General features: G+C 35.3%; 1 protein-coding gene across 1 annotated transcript in view; it reads right to left on the bottom strand.

The window, feature by feature from the left end:
* NDST4 (N-deacetylase and N-sulfotransferase 4) overlaps positions 1-22,444 on the bottom strand; it is a 244,325-nt gene that overhangs the window by 21,857 nt on the left and 200,024 nt on the right. The window contains exons 7-8 of the mRNA XM_040966876.1: positions 18,603-18,785; positions 3,842-3,938 (exon numbers count right to left, since the gene is read on the bottom strand). Of these exons, the coding sequence (XP_040822810.1) occupies positions 3,842-3,938; positions 18,603-18,785 (280 nt within the window). The remainder of the gene's footprint in view (positions 1-3,841; positions 3,939-18,602; positions 18,786-22,444) is intronic.

The following is a 22,444-nucleotide window of genomic DNA, read 5'->3' as shown; positions in this document are numbered from 1 at the left end:
AGAGCCCTAAAGACCAGACAGAAGAAACACCTTGAAAAAAATGGAACATACCAACATAAAAATTGAGAGATGAGTGAAATCTTGGAGAATTGATTATATTTGTTCCTGAAGATATAAAGAATTCAAAAAAGAAAGCATAGGAGAAGATAAAAAATTCAAATTTTAAAAAATCAATTAGAGGTAGAATAATAATTCTAAATAAGTATAAAATCCTGAATGATTTTTAAATATTTTTTTAAATAAGATTTACAAGTTTTTAAAATAATATGAGAATGGGAGAGAGAGGTGGAGATGTTTTGGTATACATAAGAGATCTGAAGGAAATGAGAATTTGCCATTGTTGACTTATTGAATATGGACAGACCACACACAAATAAAAAAATTGAATCATTACTGATTAACAACATAGTACAAAATGTCACCCAGCAGTGGATAGCCATGTTAGTCACCCTGATGGTCACAGAATTTTCCTGTATCTTCTCTGGACAAGAAGAAGTAATTTTTTTTGTTCTGAATCTGACCCCTTATGCCACCAGGAGCAGGAGGGATAATAAGAAGGTGAAAGAAACCTCTTGTTTGATACTCATCTGTCAGTCTCAAGGTCTGGCCAACTACCACAAAAATACATATATGTTATTTTGTCACTTTATCTCTATTCTTGCAAGTAAGGTTGCATCTATTTTTGTCATTTATTCTAATCTAATTTCTTGGATTCAAATGCTCTGTGGGAGAAGAAGGAATGTCTTACATTCTGCAACAGAATCTTGATTTTTACATACACTCAACCTGTCTTTCATGTTTTGATGTTCTGGGGTAAGCCAATCAGTGATGAAAAATTAAAAATCACAGAACAAACACTGTCTTTTTTGGAAGATTTAATACTAATTAATTATGGCCTTAGAATTATTGTGCTGAATTTGATCCTATTGGAGAGCCTCACTTATATTGATAAGTTCAAAACTTGATTTTTGAAAGACAAAGGATATGTATCTGCCTAGAGGCTAATAGGTCAATGCCTTAATTCCCCAGTGTTTCAATGCAGGGCTACCATCTCTCCACTTACATTTCTTGTTCTCTTTATTCCTTGAATAGGATTTTCTTTTAGGATTTACCAATGGCAAACTAGGATATGACAGCCTTCAGTTTTCACCTTATAACTACTACTAAGCTGTCCTTATAGGATCAGTTTATACCTTATGTTTATTGTAAGATACACATGTACTATTTTTTAATTATTGGCAGGCAACTTTACAAATAAAGACAGATTGCTTGCATTTATCTGTGATCCAGAGCAGGGAATTTACAATTACTGATAGCAGTGAGCATTTTACCAACTAAAACAACATGGAGAACAAAACATGACTTCATATTTGATTTGATTTTAAGGATTATTATGATTTTCATATAACAACATCATTTTCACAGCATATAAAATATTATTATTATCATCTGATTTCTTTATTTTAGTTTATTGCTTGTTTGTTTGTGTTGAAAAAGCTAAAATCAGCTACTGGTCATTCCCTACTGCTAGGTCAAATATTAAAACTTAAAGGCAAAATATACTGTCTTTACAGGTACAAACAACAAAAGGAAAGTAGATTTATAGATAGAAATCTGCAAAAATTTTCTGGCTGAACTAAGAAATAATAATATGAAAAACAATAAAGAATACATCTTTAAATTAACTTTTTAACATAAACTTACACCACAAGAAAGTTTTATTTCTGTATTAGTAATTCCAGTTAGCACTGTTCTAAAAGAATCAGTCGAAGATGAATGCACATTTTCAACAACAACAACAAAATGACAGATCTGAAAATATGTGCTGTTTTGTTCCCATCCCTGAACATGTCTTAATTTAGTGTTGTAACACAATTTATGTTCCTAAAGTATGAAAAGATTTTAACAACCAATATCTAATAGTCTGGAAATTTACCCCACAATCTTTAAAATGATCTACTTGCTTGCATTACAAATATCTTCATCTAGGCCAGGCTTATTTATTGTGACTGTTTGTTCTGTGTTATGGTTTGTGCACTCACTGATGAAAATGCTTCTAGTCAAAGTGGTGAATTCAAAATAAAGCAACTCAATAAAAACTTTAATTAATCAGGACATGGAGCAAAGTGTATGAAACTGTCACATGCTGAAAAATGTATAAAATATTCTAATTGAAAGTGTCATCACATTGGTGAAATACTTTCACCCCTTTTAGTTCATTCTTACAGAATTGGCCTTCAGTGAATGAGAAAATAAGCAGGAAAAAAGTACCTCATGCACCTCACTTGTATCATGAAAGCTGTACAAACCATATTAATACCTAAGTTACACATATAAAATATTTGAAATTAATAGTGAGAGCAGATCAGAAAAAATGTATTCAAGATCCATGTACTGTGTAAAGTACTTTGAATCGGGCCATCACCATGGGGTAGCAAACTAATCTGCCTGTGGTGTTGGCATCCCATTTGGGCACGGTTCTAGTCCTAGCAACTTCATTTCTGATTAAATTCCCTGCTAAATATCTGATAAAGGAGCAGAGGTTGGCCCAAGTACTTGCACCGGAGCACACATGTGGGAGACTCAGAGGAACTCCTGACTCCTGACTTCAGACTGGTCCAGCTCTAACTATTGCAGCTATCTGGAGAATGAACTGGTGGATGGAAGATCTCTATCCCCTTCTCTTACTCTATAACTGTAAGTTCCAAATAAAGTAAATACATCTTCACAAATCTGAAATACATTAAAGTTATTTTTTTTTCATAGCTTCATTGAAGAAACAATTACAAAAAACTACGAAATGGGAAGATTAAAGCCAGAATCAAGAGCCCAGCAGCTATAATCCAAACCTTGCAAGCACCAGGATGCCATATGGGCACCAATTTGTATCCCAGAGGCCCTGTTTCCCATCCAGCTCCCTGCTTGTGGCCTGGGAAAGCAGTCGAGGATGGTCCAAAGTCTTGGGACCCTGCACCTGCATGGGAGACCAGGAAGAGGCTCCTGGCTTTGGATTGGAGCAGCTAGGGCACTTGGTGCTGCTCGGGGAGAAAATCAATGGATGGATCCTCCTCTCTGTCTCCTTCTCTCTGAATATCTAACTTTGCAATAAAAATAAAATAAATCTAAAAAAATCCTCAGGTACCCTAACTTTGACACATCCGTTTAGAGTTTTCCAAAGATTGACTTGTGGAGCAGACATTTGACATGGTTTCTAAGATACAAGCTTGGGTACTTATTGAGTCCGAGTTCTGTTCTTCAGTCCTCTTGTGAGGCAGCAGTTGATAATCAACTGTTTGAATCGTGTTCCCAACTTTCTCCTGGTTTTCAGAATGAGCCAGTCAATGAGAAATAGTTCTCTTTATCTCTCACCCTGTTATTGCCTCTCTACATTTCAGGTGGTAGAATAGAATAAGTAAATAAAATTGGAAACCTTTGACATGTATGTTCAACAGTGGTGAATTTAGACGGGGGCCCATAGTGTATTAAAATTATGTTTTGGCAAAAACTAAAAAAAGAGAGAAATTGGGGGAGGGAGAAAGATAGGAAGTGAGGTTGTCTTCTTAGAACCTTACTATGTAATGCATGGGAACTATTCTCTATATTGACAAAACAGTAGTAATTAAATCTGTAAAGGCTTAATAATACTCAAATCTTAAGCAATGTTTTTATCTTTTTAAAGTTCTCAATATTAAGAAGATCCTTGGAAATCAAAGTAATTAAAAGAGTTTATATGGCATCTAAATGTTTCACAAGGAAAACTCTAATGCAATTGTGACATAGGAAAATGTATTCTAACAATAATAATTAAAAAAATATGTACAATGCAATTAGCTATTTTTACCTGTTTTCTGCGGACCAATTACAAGGAATTTTGGTAGGTGATCGCACGTTTTCTCTCTGGACCAGATGTCTTTGTGTCGTTTATCATCACATGGATTCTACAAGAAGGAAGAATAGTTAATCTTACTGTATTTGAGTGTTTAAAGTTTTTCTAGTTTTTCCATAAATGGTATACAAGGCTTGCTGATGACCCAAAAGTAGAAGTTGGAGCCCATTCTCATTCTATGGTTTGCAAAGTTCCCTTCTAAAATAATTAATGGATTTTCTTTCTTCCAGGCAAGAGCTTTTAGCATCATGTCAATCTTCCTGACAGTTTTTCATGTTTGATTAACTTCTGATGTCTGAGGTCCTACTCTGGTTTTAGATTATGTTTTACACATGTACATCAGAAAACTTAATTTGATTTTCTTTCGTTTGGCCATACTTCTCACATAATAGCATTTGATCTGATTTTATTTATTTTTTTTTTCACAGGAGGCTGAAGTACTGCCTTTGAACTCCATACTTTATCTTCTCGTTCACTCCCCAAATGCCTGAAACTACTGGGCTGGAAATCATGTGCACTCGAGTGCCTTGAATTCTATCCAGGTCTCCCACATGGATGGCTGGAACCTAAACACTTGAATTACCTGCCATCTCGTCTGATCCCAAGATGTCATTAGCACAGTGCCAGTTCAGATGAGCAGGGCCTAAGACTCAAATCGAGCACTCTAACCAGGCATGATGTAAGATTACCTCAAAGGAGCCATTTGAGTGGCTGTCATAAAAGTCCACCCCAGCCTCTATACAAAACTACGATTTGGAAGTACTGTATGTAATCTGAAGTACATCATTCAAATAACGCTTTCTGCTATCTTGCTTAGCTCTAGATGGTTGTGTTTACCACTCCTGTTAAAATAAGAATAAAGTGCAATGTAAGAGACCAGTGATACACAAAGACAATTGCATTGTAAAAGATTAGGTCATATGTCTTGCATTCATCTATCAACACTGTGACAAAGGGAGTTAATTATGGACTAGTAATCTTTGTTTTGTATCAGTGAGATGTTCTTGTCACTGATGTCTTTATACTTTCCATGTCTTTGACATTCAATCTCAACTTACTCATATTTTTGCATTAACTTAACCACCAATCATGTTTTTCAGAGTAATGGAGAAAGTTCTGACACCTGTTTCCTCTTTCTTCAGTTGGTGAATGTACAACCTCTATTTTTCTTAGTGTACAGGCTCTTTGGAGGCACTATTTCATAGTGTTTCTCTAATCCAGTGTTTTTCATACAAATGATTTCAGTCTATTGGAAAATCACCCAAGATAGCGTGATCTGCAACCCTGAAAAATGAGTAAAATTGCAGAACGTGCTGTAGACTTAATGGAAGCAAGACACATGGCGGAGACTGGTGACAATGGAACAGAACTGTCTCGTTCTCTGACTAGCTACTCATATTTGGACAGTTTTGAATGAGAAATATGTTTCTTCGATTTAGCCAAAGTAATTCCACTCATCATTGATAGAACATGATGTGTACTCCCATACAATGTGCTTTAAAATTCTTATCAATCAGGGCTGCCTCTGTGGTCTAGTAGGTAAAACTGCCACCTGTGGTGCTGGCATTCCATATTGGTGCTGGTTCCTATTGTGGATGCTCCATTTCTGATGCAGCTCCCTGCTAACAGCCTAGGTAAAGCAGCGGAAAGTGACCTAAAGATTCGTGCCCCTGCATGCACATGGGAGAATTGGAAGAAGCTCCTGATTGCAAGCTTTGGACCTGCCCAGCTCCAGCCGTTGTAGCCTTTTAGGGGAGTGCATCAGTGAATGGAAGATCGTTCTGTCTTCTCTGTGTCTTTCAGACACAATAGAAACGAAGAAAAAAAGGAAAACTTCTTATCTATGAGGAAAGGTAAGGAATTTGTTCAAGAATGTGAGCCGATCTCATCTTATTCAATGAGAATTTCCTGCATCCTGATAAAAACAAAATTCTGGATGAAGTAGCCTGTGTGCTCAGAGTATTCCTGATTGACATTTTGGCATTCGTTGCTTGTCTCATGCTAAATCAGCAATAAATAATTTAGACTTTTTATGGACCACACTCTGAGTAACCTTACTGTGAATTAACAATTATCATCGTCAACCTAATACTTCTTCTTAAATGTGTTTTGGGAGCTGGCATCATGGCAGAGTAGGTTAAATCACCCCTTAGGATGACTGCATGTCTCATCGGAGTCATTTGGCTATCCCCTGATACCCTGTTTCCAATTCAGCTTTCTCCTGATTGTAATCATGAGAGGCAGAAGGTAATTGCTGAAAGATTTAGATCCTTTATACCCACTTGAAAGGCCCAGAAGGAATTTCTGACTCCTATCTTCAACTTAGTGAGGATCTCTGTCTCTCTGTCCCTGTCTCTTCTGTCTCTGCAGTAAGTACAAATTGAAAATATTTTAAAAAGTAGGTTGCTTCCTTGTAAGTATTCATGTCTGCCTCTTAATTTTTGAATTATTTAGTTTTCTATGTATTGTTCACATATTCTAAGTCACATTTAATATTTTGCATATACTTCTGACATGCTAATATTTACTATACATGATATTAATAAATATAATTAATTTATTTTGTAGATCAGGAGGAATATATTGCTGGTGCCTTAAGACATTTTCCCCAGTTTTCTATCTGTAAAATAATGCTTTGATGCTATCTGTCTCACATGGTTGGTCATCATATTCCAATGGTGTATACAACAGAGTGCTTATGATTTGCTTATGATAGAGTCCTTAATTTCTTCTTGTCTAGATAAATTAGCAACTAAATCTAGATAAAATTTGACCTTATTAAAAGATTGATCTGTGACAATCTTGAGGAGATTAACATTGCCAGAATGCAATGTTACCCAAGGGAATGATCCTTTATATAAATTTTACCTCACAGAGTCAGATGACTTTGAGGAAATAGCTTAAGTCTGTAGGCTACTCTACCAGCTGCCCCAAAGAGCCTTGTGAAACCTTAATTTGATCTATTTCTGGGGATGCTTACTGCCTGGATATTGAAGCTCAACTAAGGTGTAGCTAGCATGTGTAATGATTCAGGGATCAACTCAAACTTTACTTGGGTTTGATCATAACCAAAGCTTTTTTTCATTCATGTGTATGAATATCTTGTCATATTTTCATGAATATTCTGCATTTAAAATTCTTTTATACATATCTGTATGTGACTTTCATCATTTCATATAATTCATACTACAATAATAGTTTGTAATAATTCTATCTCAATTAAATGAGGTCTCTTGCTTTTTCGTTCCTATAATATAATAACTGATTTTCTTGATAAATGTTTACATACTAAATAACTAACTACCTTATTTAGGACAACCATGATAATAATTTGGAAGTAAGCATATACCTACTTTGATGTAAGTTGAATGATAACAAAATATGCATTGCATTTACATTTTACTTCCAAATCTCTTCTTGTATCCCCCACCTTCCTCACAAAGAAAACAAGTTTCCAACATGGTTTCCGGAACAGTTCTAGCTATTCAGTCACACTATCACTTTAGAATTTGAAATTGTCTTTTCCATATTATCATATAATTGCGTTAGCTGTAAATAACCTTATTTCTTAACTCTATCTTAGAAACTATGAAATAGAAAAGTGATTTCCATGACCTATACTTATTGAATTTCCCCTACACAGAGATCATCAAAGAACAGATCTCAGAGTAAGTGTTCAGTTCATTTCCTTAGCAAAGGTAGAAGAGCAATTTGATGGCTAATTCAGGACTACTATTGAAAATCAAAGTTTTATTTGTTATATCTTTCTCAGCTCTATATGTCCAGGGAGGCCGCTTATCTTTTTTATTGCAGTACCGTGTCCTTCCCATTCTAACTTTTGCTTGTAGAAGTGGTGAAATAAAATGGCTACAGAAATATAAGACTTAAAGTGTTTTCTTTGTCTCTTACACACAGGACACGGATAAAAATGCCTCTTTTATTACACAGTGGCGCTATTTATGTTAGGGTATTTCAAGACATTCATAGGAAAATGAAATTACAAGTTGTTTATTTTGGTACAAATGTTTTTAAAATTTGTTCTTTATTTTTTTCTTTTCTTTGTCTTGGATTAATTTTTTGTTTAAACTTAGAAATCAAAATTGCAGACAAAAAAGCACAGAGAGAGGAATGTTCCTTTCCGAATGACAGCAACAGCTGAGGGTGGGCTAGCACAAAGCCAGGAGCCTGGAACTTCATCTGGAACTTTCACACAGGTGGCAGTAGTCCAAGCACTTGGGTCTTCCTCCACTGATTTCTCACCATCATTAGCGGGGTTCTGGACTATAAGAACGGCAGGCAGGTCTATATTTAATACTGGTATTGGATATTGGTGTCATAGACAGTGACTTTAGCCCATTGTGCCATAAAGCTGGCCCCTATATTTTGATAACATGTATTTTCTACAAACATATTGAAGGTACCACATCGGCATACATTTTAAAAAATTTACGACTATCTTTTGATTACATTTCCACATTTTAAATTTTTTTTAAAGATTTATTTTTATTATTTTTTTATTGGAAAGGCGGATATACAGAGAGGAAGATCTTCCGATTGATGGTTCACTCCCCAAGTGAGCACAACGGACGAGCCTCTTCCGGGTCTCCCATGCGGGTGCAGGGTCCCAAAGCTTTGGGCTGTCCTCCACTGCCTTCCCAGGCCACAGGCAGGGAGCTGGAAGGGAAGCAGGGCTGCTGGGATAGAACCGGCGCCCATATGGGATCCCGGGTGTGCAAGGCGAGGACCTTAACCACTTGCGCCACCGCGCCGAGCCCAACATTTCTACATTTTTTAGATCTTCTATGTCTACTTGCACTTTTCCAAGGAAATCATGGTGGTAGGAATAAACCTATAAAGTTACTTGTGTCCTAAGATGTTAACAATTGCTATTCCAAAAAGTTGTTACTACTACTAAATCGATTTGCCTGACTTCAGCTTTTCCTGTAGGTATCTTAAGTTTGTGGCATTTGTATTTCTTAATCTAGGCAACTTGTCTTCATATTTGTACTGTTTCTAAGTTATGTATCATCTTCTGTATTCCAGGTACTTTTTTTTTGCATGGATTATTTCTTATCCCAAACAATAGTGAACACTGCCCTTTGCAGTAGTCAATGAAGCTGAGATGCGAAGTGTTTATTTTAGATTTTGAGCATCACACAACTGGTTATTTTCAGTTTTGAAATCTACAGCTGGGATTGTATAATTAAATTATGTGTTTCTGTCCATTTGTATAGGCTTGTAGTTTTGGTGATGATTCTGGAAGTCAAATGACATTTCCAAGAAAACATTAAACATTTTCTTATACTTTTATAGTTTATTGTTACAGCATTAGTGTTTAAGATTTTTGTTAAAATTACTCATGAATAGCATTAATTGTTCACAATAGAGTTTTGAAGGTGTAGGGCTTCTTCCCTCTCCCTCCGCTTTTCTCTCTCCCTGTTTTCTTATCCTGTCATTTTCCCATGAACAATCACATTTGTATAATCCCTTAGTGAAATTCATTTTAATTAAATGGAAGTATAATAGAAAGTGAGAGTGAGCAAGCACTAAGAGAGACAGAAAGAAAGAACTACACACAAAGACAGAATGACAGAGAGAGACAGATCTTCCACACTCTTGTTTCTCTGAATTGGCTTGGGTTCTAGTGTTTGGCACATCTTCTGCCTCGAGGCATGTATTTTAAGAGAAGATCCAGGTCTGGAAACCAGCACTGCCTTATGAGATGCTGGCATTGCAAGAGGCAACTTCATCTGCTTCATTACAAACAGGCCCTATGGTAATAATTACTGTAAGTCAGAAAATCATAAAACAGTTTTTTTTCATTCTCCAGTCTCATTTTTCTGTGTATAATTGAAACAAATATTATAATTTACTGTTTTATTTAAACTCGAAAGGGAATTTAGTTAAAATAGCTTTTGCTCGCTGTGGTTGAAGTGCCATAGTTAAAAATGCAGATAACTTAGCTTTTATATAGGTAAAGGCATTGTTTTCAAACATGGAATTTGTGATGCAAATTTACTTTTAAATAGATACAAATATGATGGGTAGAAGATCACCTAAAACAGTGTGAAAGGATAAGAGAATAAATTCTGAAGAAATTAGGTTTCTTAGAAGGGTTGATGTACCTGTATTTTATTCACCTCCAAAGAGATGAAACATGGGAAGCCTAGATGAAGCTTTTGACTCTTGGTTTTGGCTTGGCTCAGTCCTGGCCATTCAAGGCAGCTTGTCTTTGGACTGAACCAATGGAACATTCATATTCTTGTGTGTGTGTGTGTGTGTGTGTGTGTGTGTGTACTTAACTCTGATAAGTTAAATGCACACACATATATATAAGTTAAATATATAATATATATGATATATATTTAGTTATTTTGAAAGTCAGAGTTAAGTATTTTCGGGCAGGGGAACACACAACTGAGCTACCTCCTGCTGCTTTCCCTGGCTATTTTAGCAGGGAGCTGGATGAGAAGTGGAGCACCTAGTTCAGGAATCTTACAGTGTGTCATCTACAAGGGATGACCGCAACACTGCCCCTGCATATTTTCTTTTTAAAAATAACTCATTTTTATTTTCTAAATTATAGTTAACATAATACAACTTTTTTGATGATTTTTACATTGGTGATTAGGGTGCAAAGGGTTAAGGGTTTCAGGAAGGTGGATAAGACCATTATTTTGATAATCTCTTTTTTTCTTCCTGTCTCTGGGGAAAGGAGGGAGATAAGGGGAGAAGCCATACCCAGCCTCCCCACTACCTCCACACCCTGGGATGGGGGACTACCACCCGATGCCATCCCAGGGTTCCCGATGTGGGACATGTTCCAAGGGTCATGCTCAAGAGCTTTTGATAGTTCAACAGTTCTGAATTAACTGCTGATCTCACCACTCCAATCATGGTGAAATATCTCCAGAATCCACTGGTTGACATAGTCCACCTTAGGGTCTCTGTTTGCCTAGGTATTTTTTTTTTATTACATTGTATTATGTGACACGGTTGTAGGTATTGGGATTCCCTCCCACCCCTCCCCCACCTCTTCCTCCCATGGTGGATTCCTCCACCTTGCTGGATTGCCACAGCTCAAGTTCAGTTGGGGTTCTTTCATTGCAAGCTTATGCCAAGCATGCCCCTGCATATTTTCAATGAAGCAAGAACTATGTGCTTAAAAATCATGCTCAGTAATGCATTTGCTACATCTCAAGGGGTTTGGTATTTTTGTTTTTACTTTCATTCATTCAAAAATGTTTTCTTACTAATTTCCTCACTGACTTATAGGTTACACAGCAGCATCGTTTGCTTCAGGAAGGTCTTTGATTTTCTTTTTCATTTCTTCAGTGACACTGATTATTCAGCAGCATGTTATTTAACTTCAAGTTGTTATAAATTTTTCTATTTTCTCTCTGTTGCTAATTTTTGTTTTATGGTTTTTCATTTAAAGGGATATGTAATGACTGTGTCATTGAGACTATCACACACAGATGTGCCAATACAATGCAGTGTGCATCTCTGCTTACAAATCAAAGATGAACTGCCAATGAAAGTGTTGAATGCATCTTGACAATAGGATGCTGGACTTTGTGCCATTGCCCACGCCTAAAGGGTCAGGAAACACTCACATAGCAGAATGATGGACTAACAACTGATTGTGAAGGACTATACTATTATAATGACATTTGGGAAATTAGTGTGGGGAAGCAGGGATTTGGGGAGGAGAAAAAGGGAAATCCCAGAGCCAATAGAACTGTATCATGGAATAATCTTAAAAAAAAATAAATAAATTTTTTTTCTCTAAGTTTTGCCGTATGTATGTCCTTAAAAATCATTTTCCAAGTCTGTATTATACAGACTGGTGACTTTCAATCACCTTTCAATGTCATTTAAGCATGCTAAATCTGTATACAGGATTCGTGTTCTCATTGTGTCCACCAACTAATCCTCAGGGAAAAACTCCAAAGAAGACGCTGGCTTTAGCAAAAATATCTTAACCTCCATGGAACACCCCAACCACACACTTCATCAGGAAATATTTTCCTTTCTTGGTATGCTGATGCATCTTGAATGCTTTCTCCCCAGGACTCCAAGAGAACTTCATAGCCATATTATCTCTCTAAGTTTTTCCACAGTAATAGTCTGAATTACAAGGTTCATCAATGACATCCTCTGGGTGATAGGATTGCATGGCAGGTTCCCTTGGTTGTGACTGAGCCTGGGATGACAGTTTCAAGTGTACTTTGACAGCACAAGGTATCTCTAATAGATTATTTAAATGGACATGAGTGTAATATAGGGTAGAATCCAATTACACTCATGTCTATTCAAATAAACCTGTGTCGATTTAAATAATCGAATACTATGAGAACTGTTTTAAGAAATATCTTCAGTGTAAAACTGGCCCTAAGGTAGCTTCATCTTTAAACAACACACTCCTGCACATAGCACTTTATCTTATTATTTGTTTCTTATGGCTTTCTGGTAAAAACTAAATTGCTGAATCAATAAAAGGAATTGTAGTTTAAGTGTGTTATTAGTCTGTTGATCTAGTAAATATTATTCACTTACAATTCAATATTAAAGTTATAAAATGCTTCTGTTAGACTTGCACAAAGTCCAGGTTTTTGTTATTGTTACATTTAGCATTGAGCACCTAAATATATTTTTATCATCATTTTCATTTTTATACTATGAAAGTATAATGATGTTTTTATTTCATTATTTTAAGGAGATGTTATAAGAATATTTTCCATGACCAAACCTCATTAAATGCTTTGTGTGAGGGAATTTCACACTTGAAAAGAATATATTTACAGTCGATGAACAAGAGAAAAGAAAAAAAAAGCATGTCATTTTTTTGAATATTAATGTTGACATCCTTGTATAATCAAAATGACAATGTGCTTTATTGTAAATTAGTGACATAAGATCATGAGGATAATTTTCATATCTTGAAGGCATCTCTGAATGTTTTAAAGAATACATTGTTGCTGAATTAGGAAGAGAGACTAACATTGCAATATACAAAGGTAAATTTTTACTAGAAAAGGAACTTAGGATGATCATAATATTTGTCTTCCACTTTCTCATTTGGAAGTTGCTAAAAACGTTTGTGGTCACTTCACTGAAACGGCTGAGGTGAAAAGCAATCATTTATAAGTAGCTCTGTCCTTCAACAAGTTCTACTATTTTTTCTTGAAACGTCTTACTGTTCACACTTAAGAAGTCCTCCATGGCATCCCTGGTTGTAACTTTACCATTTTGTTCTTTATGGTTATAGAAAAGAAAAAGAAAAAAGAAGCATCTAGCATTATCTTTACTGACTACTCTCATTACACCTGTTCTTGATATCTGCATCTGCTCTCTATTGCCAATCAAATCCAGATTACCCTGGTGGCTTTTAAAGATTTTCCCACGACTTAACCATTTTCCTCTAGCACATTTTCCTTGGGCCTGGTGCAGTAGCCTGGCAGCTAAAGTACTGGGCTTGCAACCATCATGATCCCATATGGGCGCTGTTTCTAACCCTGACCATCCTTCTTTCCATCCAGCTCCCTGCCTGTGGCCTGGAAAAGCAGTTGAGGACGGCTCAAAACCTTGGGATGCTGCATCCATGTGTGAGACCCAGAGGAGGCACCAGGCTCCTGGTTTCGGATTGGCTCAGCTCCAGCCATTTTTGCCACTTGGAGAGTGAATCAATGGATACAAGATCTTCCTCTCTGTTTATCCTCTCTGTATATCTGACTTTCCAATAAAAATTAAAAAAAGGAAGATTTTCCTATGAACTTAACCGTGTTTCTCTAGTATATTTTTCTTTGCCTTCCCCCTCTTAGCTAAAGAGAAAAAAGGATATTTTACTTAATTGTGTGTTTTTGTGTACACACACATATATATCTGTTTTTTCTTTTGTTATTCTAGTGTAGCTTAATAGTATATTGTCAGGGACTGGAAGTAATAATGGTGTGTCAGGTTCAAGGTTACAAATATGAGTGAACAGCATCTTGCCCCTTGAGGATTGCTTCATGATGTATGGCAGGCCTGAGAGCCCACATACTGTATGGTAGTTGAAATAAAGAATTGGAAGTAAGTTCTGCAGTACCAGTGAGAAGAAAACATACACTGGCACATTTATGATGTCATTTTCTTATATCAAAGAACTATTATAGTATATAAGCTATTTGAAGGTAAAGGTCTTTTTTTTTTCATTATGCATGAACTGAGTGAATTTATATAAAACACACCAGGAGACTCTTCTAAAGTAAGGGATTATACCTGAACTATCATACCACAAAGAAGACAGTTGATGACAGAAGTAGATTTGTATCTCTAAGCGTCAAGCCAAAATCTTGGTCTGGAATAGGAATAAGGAAAACCAGGCTTTAATTCTGACTTGTTTCATGATGCCATGCATTTCCTATCTAAACTGAATGGGTTTGGCTGCATGTCTCTAACTTCCCATTCTGCTCTTAAACTTGACGATGCTCTGTGTCAGCGTTCCAGGGGCAGACACATCGTAGCCAAGCCCAGGTACATATGCCACAAGATCCAGTGATTTGTTCATATCAGAGGCATTCACATCTCAGCGATTCTAAACTGGGGCTGAAAGTTTTGACAGCTAGAATCAACAGAGGTACTGAAGGTTGAAGGTGATCACTCTGTGATTTACTTTCCCACTTTCTCAGCCCTGGAGACTGACACAGAAGGAGAGGAGCTGCAGCTCTTAGAGCATTCCCCTAGCCGCATGCGTGAGCAGGAATCCACATCACGCTTGGCGTGTTTGTTGGTAGGGAGACTCTGGAGTGACTGAGTGAAAATTGAGACAGAGTTAACCTGACAGTTTGAGAGCTTAAAAGCATCGATTAGTGACTGCACAAGAATTTGACCTTCCCACTGCCTCCATACTATGTTTTTAGATCTGACAGTGGATTTTTTTCTGTGGTTGTTTTGTTTTCCTTTAGAGAAATTCTAATCCTTTCCTACTTTAGAGTGATTATTCTATCACAACAATAAAGGGTATGGTTTAATAACTACCCGGAAGTATAATTTTAAGATCCTATAAACCAGTGTTTGTAGGATTTCCTAGAACACAATACCGAGGTTTTATTAGGGCGTGTCCTCAGCCCACAGTCTTGTGTTATTCAGCTAGGGAAGATGAAGTGCCAGTGAGCAATGAGCATCAGGACGTTGAGCCCAACTTGTCCTGCTGCCTTTTGGCAGATATTCATCTTACACTTTTTAATTAGGTGACAAGGCAGCTCACAATATGACAGTCAGTGCTAATAAAATTTACATAAGACACCCAGAGAAATTAAACAGCTGCAAAGATGATCACTTTACACTTTTCTTTCTATTTGGGACAATAAAAAAGTGTGAATTGAAAACCTAAAAGAAAACTGGAAGTTGGTTTACATTTAGTGGGAAAGAAATAAATAAAAAAGTCAAACTCATAAATATGGAGGTATCTTAATTTTGTTTTTTTGACAACACACAACAGCAACACGTGCTATTTATCTCTCCTAACTGAAGAGTGCTGCTGAAATGGTTGTAAATGGTATGCTGGTTAATAATGACTTATGTGTTACTGCAGAACTAAATTTTCACAAATAAAATTACAACAAATTCCAGAGTTTTTGTTTCTTCTTATAGATATGAATATGAAGGAAGAAATAATTCAGGAACTCAGGAGAAAGAGAACTCAGGGAGTACAGACTTCATTGCTACTACAGCACTTGCAGTTTCTTGGACATTGTTGAGGGTCAGCCAAATTTACCCAGTTTGTACAATGAGTTAACTATTTTCAACATGTCAGGCACTTAAAAATTCCTTCATGAACAATAGCGCTCTCATTTTAATTTTTCATTTTCATTCTTAAATCTATTTAGAAAATACATGACTATGATTAATGGAAAATTCTAGCAACTTTAATTTCAATAAAATGAAATCATATAAACGATAGAATTTCTTTCATTAAGAAAAATTTAGTATTGAGTTATTTAAAAGCCTCAAGATAGGTTATATTTTGATAACCTGTATGAAAATTCCTAAACATATAAATAATGATAAAAATTGTCATTTTTCACACTAAATATTTTATTTTTAATTAAAAATTTATTAAATTCTTAGGGTTTTTAAAAATTAATTGTTTGCCTTGTTTTTTATGAAGGACTGCTTGGGAATTGCTTTTCTCATGCTGCTCAAATTTAGAATGTAAACAGCAATTACAAATGTTGGCTTGTGCATACATGTACCTTTTAGGGCTTCCAAAATGACATAATTTTCCAAACAATGACAATATCTTCTAATTGTCATTTGTGTTCCCAGTCAGCCAAAAGAAAATTTTCCATTTGATAAACAATCAATATTTAAAGTCATCATGCTAAATAAAACATATCGCAGATGCAAACTTTGTAATTATATTCACTCTTCAAAAAAATGAGGCAGTGGCAATGCCATCTACAAAGAACAGATATAGTTCTTTATTGTAAAAGCTCATATAGTATCAAGAAGAGCAATTTGTCAGATTTCTTAGAATATCTTCTCACTATCTCTTGTTTTAACCTAAGGAAAAAGGAAATCTTGGGTCCGTTGATGGATTATCTATAAGCCCCCTGTCTGGAACCCTTTTATTTTGTTCTCTCAATTGCTGCAACTTAAATTATATATATTTCACATATACACCTGTGTGAGAAAGACTGGATTTGTTATCACAAATTTATCAATTTTATAAAAGTTTTGAGCTTTTTGGAGTAACCATCTTTCATGAAATACAGTGCTTTCCCATATAGAATTCAATATTCAATTGTGACTTTATGCTTTATGCTTCTGCTCCTGTATCTGTCTGTACAACATATGTGTAAGTATGTAATGTAGGTGGTCAAATTACTGGGTGGGCAACATAAGTGGCGTCTGCAGTTGGAATAAACACAAATAAGGCAGTATTCATGATTAAGAAGTCAGAATCATGCATGGCTTACTGGAGCAGGGAGTTTTAGAACACATTGCTTTACTTTTTATTAACATTAAAATAACAGATTTTATGTATCTCATAGATGCAATTCTAAAATACACAAACAGCTCATAGTAAATTTCCTATTCTTTTTGCCCGTTAGTTTTCCAATAGCATACTTTCAATTTACTTGTTAATCGTGGGCCAAATGCAGTCACAGCCACAATGTTCAGCAAGTACAAGGTAGAAAGATCATTTCTCCTTAAGAATACGGCAAAGGGCTACAATCTACAATCATATCGTAAGATGTGAATTTCTTTCTTACATACTGGTTTTGCATTCTATATTAGCTCCCACATCTAACACAAAATATATATTATTTGTTATTTAGGGAGTGGAGTATTTTACTTTACGTAATGATCCCCAGTTGTGTCAGGATGATGAATAAGGTTGCAATCCTCCACTGGCTTTGAGAATGTGTTGTATCTTATTCGTCTTTGGATACTCTAGAGCAACTAACCTAGCTTCACACATAGCAGATGCTCAATAATCATGTGCTGACTGCATTCTGTAATATAGACAGAATGACATGTGTTTATGGAATATTGAGAAACAATTATCTCCAGGTGAGAGACAGAAGATGGTAAAAAGTCTGTTTCACAGTAATTTCTCATTACTCATGATGTTACCTCTCTGCCAACTGCTTAGCAGGGCAGCATCTACTCTGTCCTCTGCAGCTAGTTTATTGATTGTATGGGTCAATGCAATCTGATGCATAAAGAACCAACAAAGTGGGAGGCAACCTTTTCCTGGATAACTGCTAAGAAACAGGGAGGTTATATTTCACACATCCTAGTAGAATAACCCACACAAATTTACATTATTGGTAATAGAAACCTAAAACCAACAATTATCCTCCACTAGTAATCTAATAATAGCAAAAATATTAAATGTACAGAAATGTGAAAGACTAACTCTAAAGAGAAACTAAATCTATATGAGAACACATACGCTGTTGTACACACATTTGGATATATGAAGATCTTATTTCCAGATAAGTTCAGTGGCCTCTTGGGGAGACCTTCTATGGTCTGAAAATAGGTCTAACAGAGTAAAGATCCAGTCAGTTAAAAGCCCCAACGAGGCCACAGTATCAATATACAACTTATCTGGGAACTTATCTGGACAATAAGACGCTGAACTTTATGCTAGGCATGTGTCTGCAAGCAATGAATCTCAACCGAACTTGAACTATGGTTATGCAACAAGGTGGAGGAATCCACCATGGGGGGAGGGGTATGGGAGGGGTGGGGGGAATCCCTAGCGCCTATGAAACTGTACTACACAATACAATGTAAGCAACAATAATAAAAAAAAAAAAAAAAAAGATCTTATTTCAAAATATTACAATAGAGTGGCTCTGGATTTCTACCTCATCAGATAGCCAATGCTGAACCATTTTTCTGCTAGGCAATGCTTATATTACATGAAAGTAAACATTATTAGTTTAGAGGGAAAAGACAATGAAACAACAACCTCAATGTAAAAATTTCCAAACCAACCAACGAACCAACTAACCAATCAACCAAACACCTCTCCCTACTTCCATACACTTTCCGTTTAAAACAAAAACACTATTAAAGAATAACAATACTAAATGAAAGAGTGATTTGTGTTATATATAAATTTGGTATATTCAGTAAAGAGTCTGAGACAAATGAGACCCTCAAGGCTGCCACTGTATTGCCTTCCAACCCAAGAAAGAATGTGAAATGTTACCTGCCAGAGAGGGTCTTTTTGGTCAGGGAAGAGCTCGAAGTACTTGTGAGCCAGTTGCACTGGAGGCAAAGTTTGCAGCTTCAAGTTGGTCCAGCTATGCACAAAGTTGGCCAAGTTCACAAAGGTGTATAACCCTAGGCGGTCATTCCCGTAGTTAGACAAGTGGGTCATGAAAATGCTGATCTAAAAATGTAAACAGAAATGACCATAAAATATACACACTTAAGCTCCACATGGCACCTAACTTAAAATTGAACTTTTGTGGAAAACATCTGTATTTTTTGTGGAAAGCTCTCATTTAACTTTTATATCAAATTCAGATTTTGATTAAATTTTGATCTAGTTGGGTAAATTATGCATGCAAAATGTAACAAGAAAATTGAACATTCTCAACTACAACAATATTAATCCTCTATCTCATAATATTTCAGACAAGTGTCTTAGAAATTCATTTTACCTCTTACAATATGTACCAGAATATCATTCAATCTGCACATTGCAATAATTTAAAAGTTGACATTGAAATTCCTTCACAGCTATCCACAGCATTACATTTTCTATCAATTATTTCCTTTTTTCATGTAGAGCAATCACTATAACCATCAAATAGATCTAGTAATTTCCAGACTACCGTAAAATCAGAATTAGATCTGTCCTGAAATTTAACAATTGTTCCAGATGTTTTGTGGTATATATATGCATGCAACTTTAAATGGAATTCGATTTGAGAAAACTTCTTTCTTTGTGGTCCAACGAAGACTTTCTACTGTAGTGAAGAAATTGTTTAGTTCTCTACAGAAAGTTACTGTAGTAAAGAAATTGTTAAGTTCTATGCCGAAACTTATGACATGTATGACCAAGCTCTTTCATACTTGTGAATCCTTTTATTGTTTTTCACACATCAACATTAACTCTTAAAAATACCACAGCACCTTACCTTAGGTTTCATGTAGAGCAAAGACTAAGGAAAAGCAGAACATAAATAATTCTTCAAAGAAAAGTTAAAAACATGAGCATTTGCAAGCATAAACTATTATGTAATATTGCAGCATGAATTTAAAAATAATGAGCAAGAGGGAAATTTTCAGTATTTTTGGTCTTAAATGTGTATTTACACAAATCATAAAAGAAAGTCTGAAAAAAATTTTGTATTTGTTCCTCAATTTTACATTATTCTCACAAATAAATAATTTAAAAGTTCATTTTACTTCTTACTGTGTAGGTGTATTAATGTTCCAATGCAATTTAAGTATCATAATAAAGTAATGAAGACTTTATAAACATCTTAAGAAGATAAAGAGTAATGTTTTATAAATTATATTAAGCACATCCACTGTAACTACATAGAGAACAGCCAAGTGTCTGAGGGCTTGTTTTGTATATGGCTTCTCATCAACGATTTTAAAGGAATTATATTTCTTGATGTAGTTATTTAGACATACATATCTCACAAATATCTACATATCTACACCCAAATATATAAATCTCACACACAGTATTTGTCACACCAACACCCAGCCATAAGTATATAAACATTCATGATTTTTCTTTTTGCCTTATTTGAAAAAAAAAAGTAAAAACATATTTTTGTTTTAAACCCTGGGAAAACCATATAAGAACTATTTTAACTAAGCTTTAAAAAAATTGAAGTGACAAAACTAAATAAGCTTGAAAATTTAAAACTTTCAAGACAATGCATTACGGTATTTGAAAAGAGCATTTCTGATAGGGTAAAAATTTATTCTTGGATAGAAAAATTATTGCTATCATTTTTCATCCATTTTCCCCCTTGGGATATATAGTCAAAGCTTCTTATTCTGAAGGTCAGAAAGGAGAAAGACATTTTAAAGAATATTTCATATGAAGAGTTTTGGATAGAAATATAAATGGAATCCTCTAACTGTTAGTTGGCACAATGCTCTTACTTGAGTTTCTCACAGAATCATTTTAATAGGTGTGTCACTGACTTTTCCGTTGACCAATCTCTCATGCTAAGTCCCTTACATTTCAAATAGAAGCACCTTCTTTGCTGGACTTAATGGAAGTGTTCCTAAAGCATAACATGGCATCAGTAGTTGATTGTCACATAGTGAAATTGCTATAATGAGAACTAACTTATAATCACTGCAAAAATAATATGCATTTGATCTCAATAAGTATGCATTTATCTTATGTCACTACTGTAATTAAGAAGTAAGACAGTGGAAATAGTATTCCTCAGGATAATTAGAGTTTCTCAGGACAGAAATTATTATGAAAAACTAGGCTTCAAGCTGAGTGCCTGAAGAAATACAATAATGCCCTAGAAATCTAGCACCTGCCCTCCAGCGTTGTTATTTTAAGATAGAATTTTAGGGCATCTATGAGTGCCTAAATAAAAATCTACATTAAGAGTATGATGTTATTTTTATAGTACATGCATATGCATATTATTATTTTATTAAGGCATTATTAGAATGGTGTTGAAAGATTTTGTAGCAGAGATATTTTATATCCTTTTATCAGAATTTCCTTAGGAGAATGTGCCTTGTTTTATGAAGGAAATATAAAACTTAATGCGGGGCAAGTAGAAAATCTGCTGTTAGGAGAATGGAAGAGAAGATTATCAGCTGAGGTGTGCTGCTGCAACTATGTTTCTTTTGGTTTGGGAAAAAATGAAACAAAATAAAAATAAAAGCAACAAACAAACAAAACAACAAGCACTCTGATCATAACGGTTGCAATCACCATTATATGGAGCAGCATTTTGCACATGCCTTACTGGTTAGAAACAAATTAGTGTCTGTGTGTGGTCAACTGACCACACATTAAGAAAAATGATGCTGCAAGCACAGCTTAACCGTGCAGCACTGGCTTGCTAAAAGCACCTATTGTGCAGACAGAGCATTTTAGTGTTAGCATTTCTGGACAAATAACTTGCTTGAAAAAGAGGCAAAACATATTCATGGAGTGTAAGGAGAGTAAAATGAGTCAAGAATGATTGTGTCATAAGGTCCAAATAAGGGAAATCAAAGGTATGCAGAATGAGATGGTAGCAAATTTTTTTTTTCACAAAATGCATTTCAGCTATGTTTTCTGTAACAACATACATTGCAGTGATTATCCTCCATTTTGTTTATTTTCATTGGCCCTTTATTATTATCTACTAAGACATCTTTTGGTTACTACTACTCAGAGTATGAGCCTGAGAAACTAGGGCCAAGTGCTATCTGGAGGCAAAATGTGTAGATATGGGACTCATTGCACACAGAAATATTGCAGCTCAGAGATACACACTGATTCAGATAAGTGCAGCTTTATAGTATCCATGACAAAGACAAGTAAGGATATCTTACTTAACAGATAAGTTTAAAAAGAATATCAAGTGCCTGCATCAAGAAGACCACTGCAGCATGCCTTCCAGAGGAATCTCCCAAGTCTGGGTGCTGCTGTTGCTTTTGTGCAACAGCAGCCTGGACCATTTTTACTTGTCTTTGGCGTATCTACCTCTGTTCCTCCTTCAAGTCTTAAGGTTGTAAATTCATTATAACCATCATATAAAATCTATTTGCTTCTTTTTTTTTTCTGTGAAAAGCAAAAGGAAGTTTGTAGGCAGTCTCATTGTCTAATTGTTCAAAAGAAACATAAACAATAATTCAGACTTAATTAGCAGTTAGAATGGACATATTCCAAATTTGGGAAGATATGACCTAGAATAAATTCATTTAGTGCCACATCCAGATTTCCAGACAAAAACAGGTGACAAAAACAGTAATATATAAATCTTCATAATAGAGAGTTTGGTAATATAATTTAACCTCATGGATAATCTAACCATGGGGAACAGTACTGTTGTAATAACA

This window comes from Ochotona curzoniae, unplaced genomic scaffold (genome assembly GCF_017591425.1).
Source record: "Ochotona curzoniae isolate NIBS_2020 unplaced genomic scaffold, NIBS_Ocur_1.0 scaffold_4506, whole genome shotgun sequence".
Classification (NCBI taxonomy): Eukaryota; Metazoa; Chordata; class Mammalia; order Lagomorpha; family Ochotonidae; genus Ochotona; species Ochotona curzoniae.
Note: the sequence above shows the minus strand (reverse complement) of the source record. Positions and strands in the feature narration are given on the sequence as shown.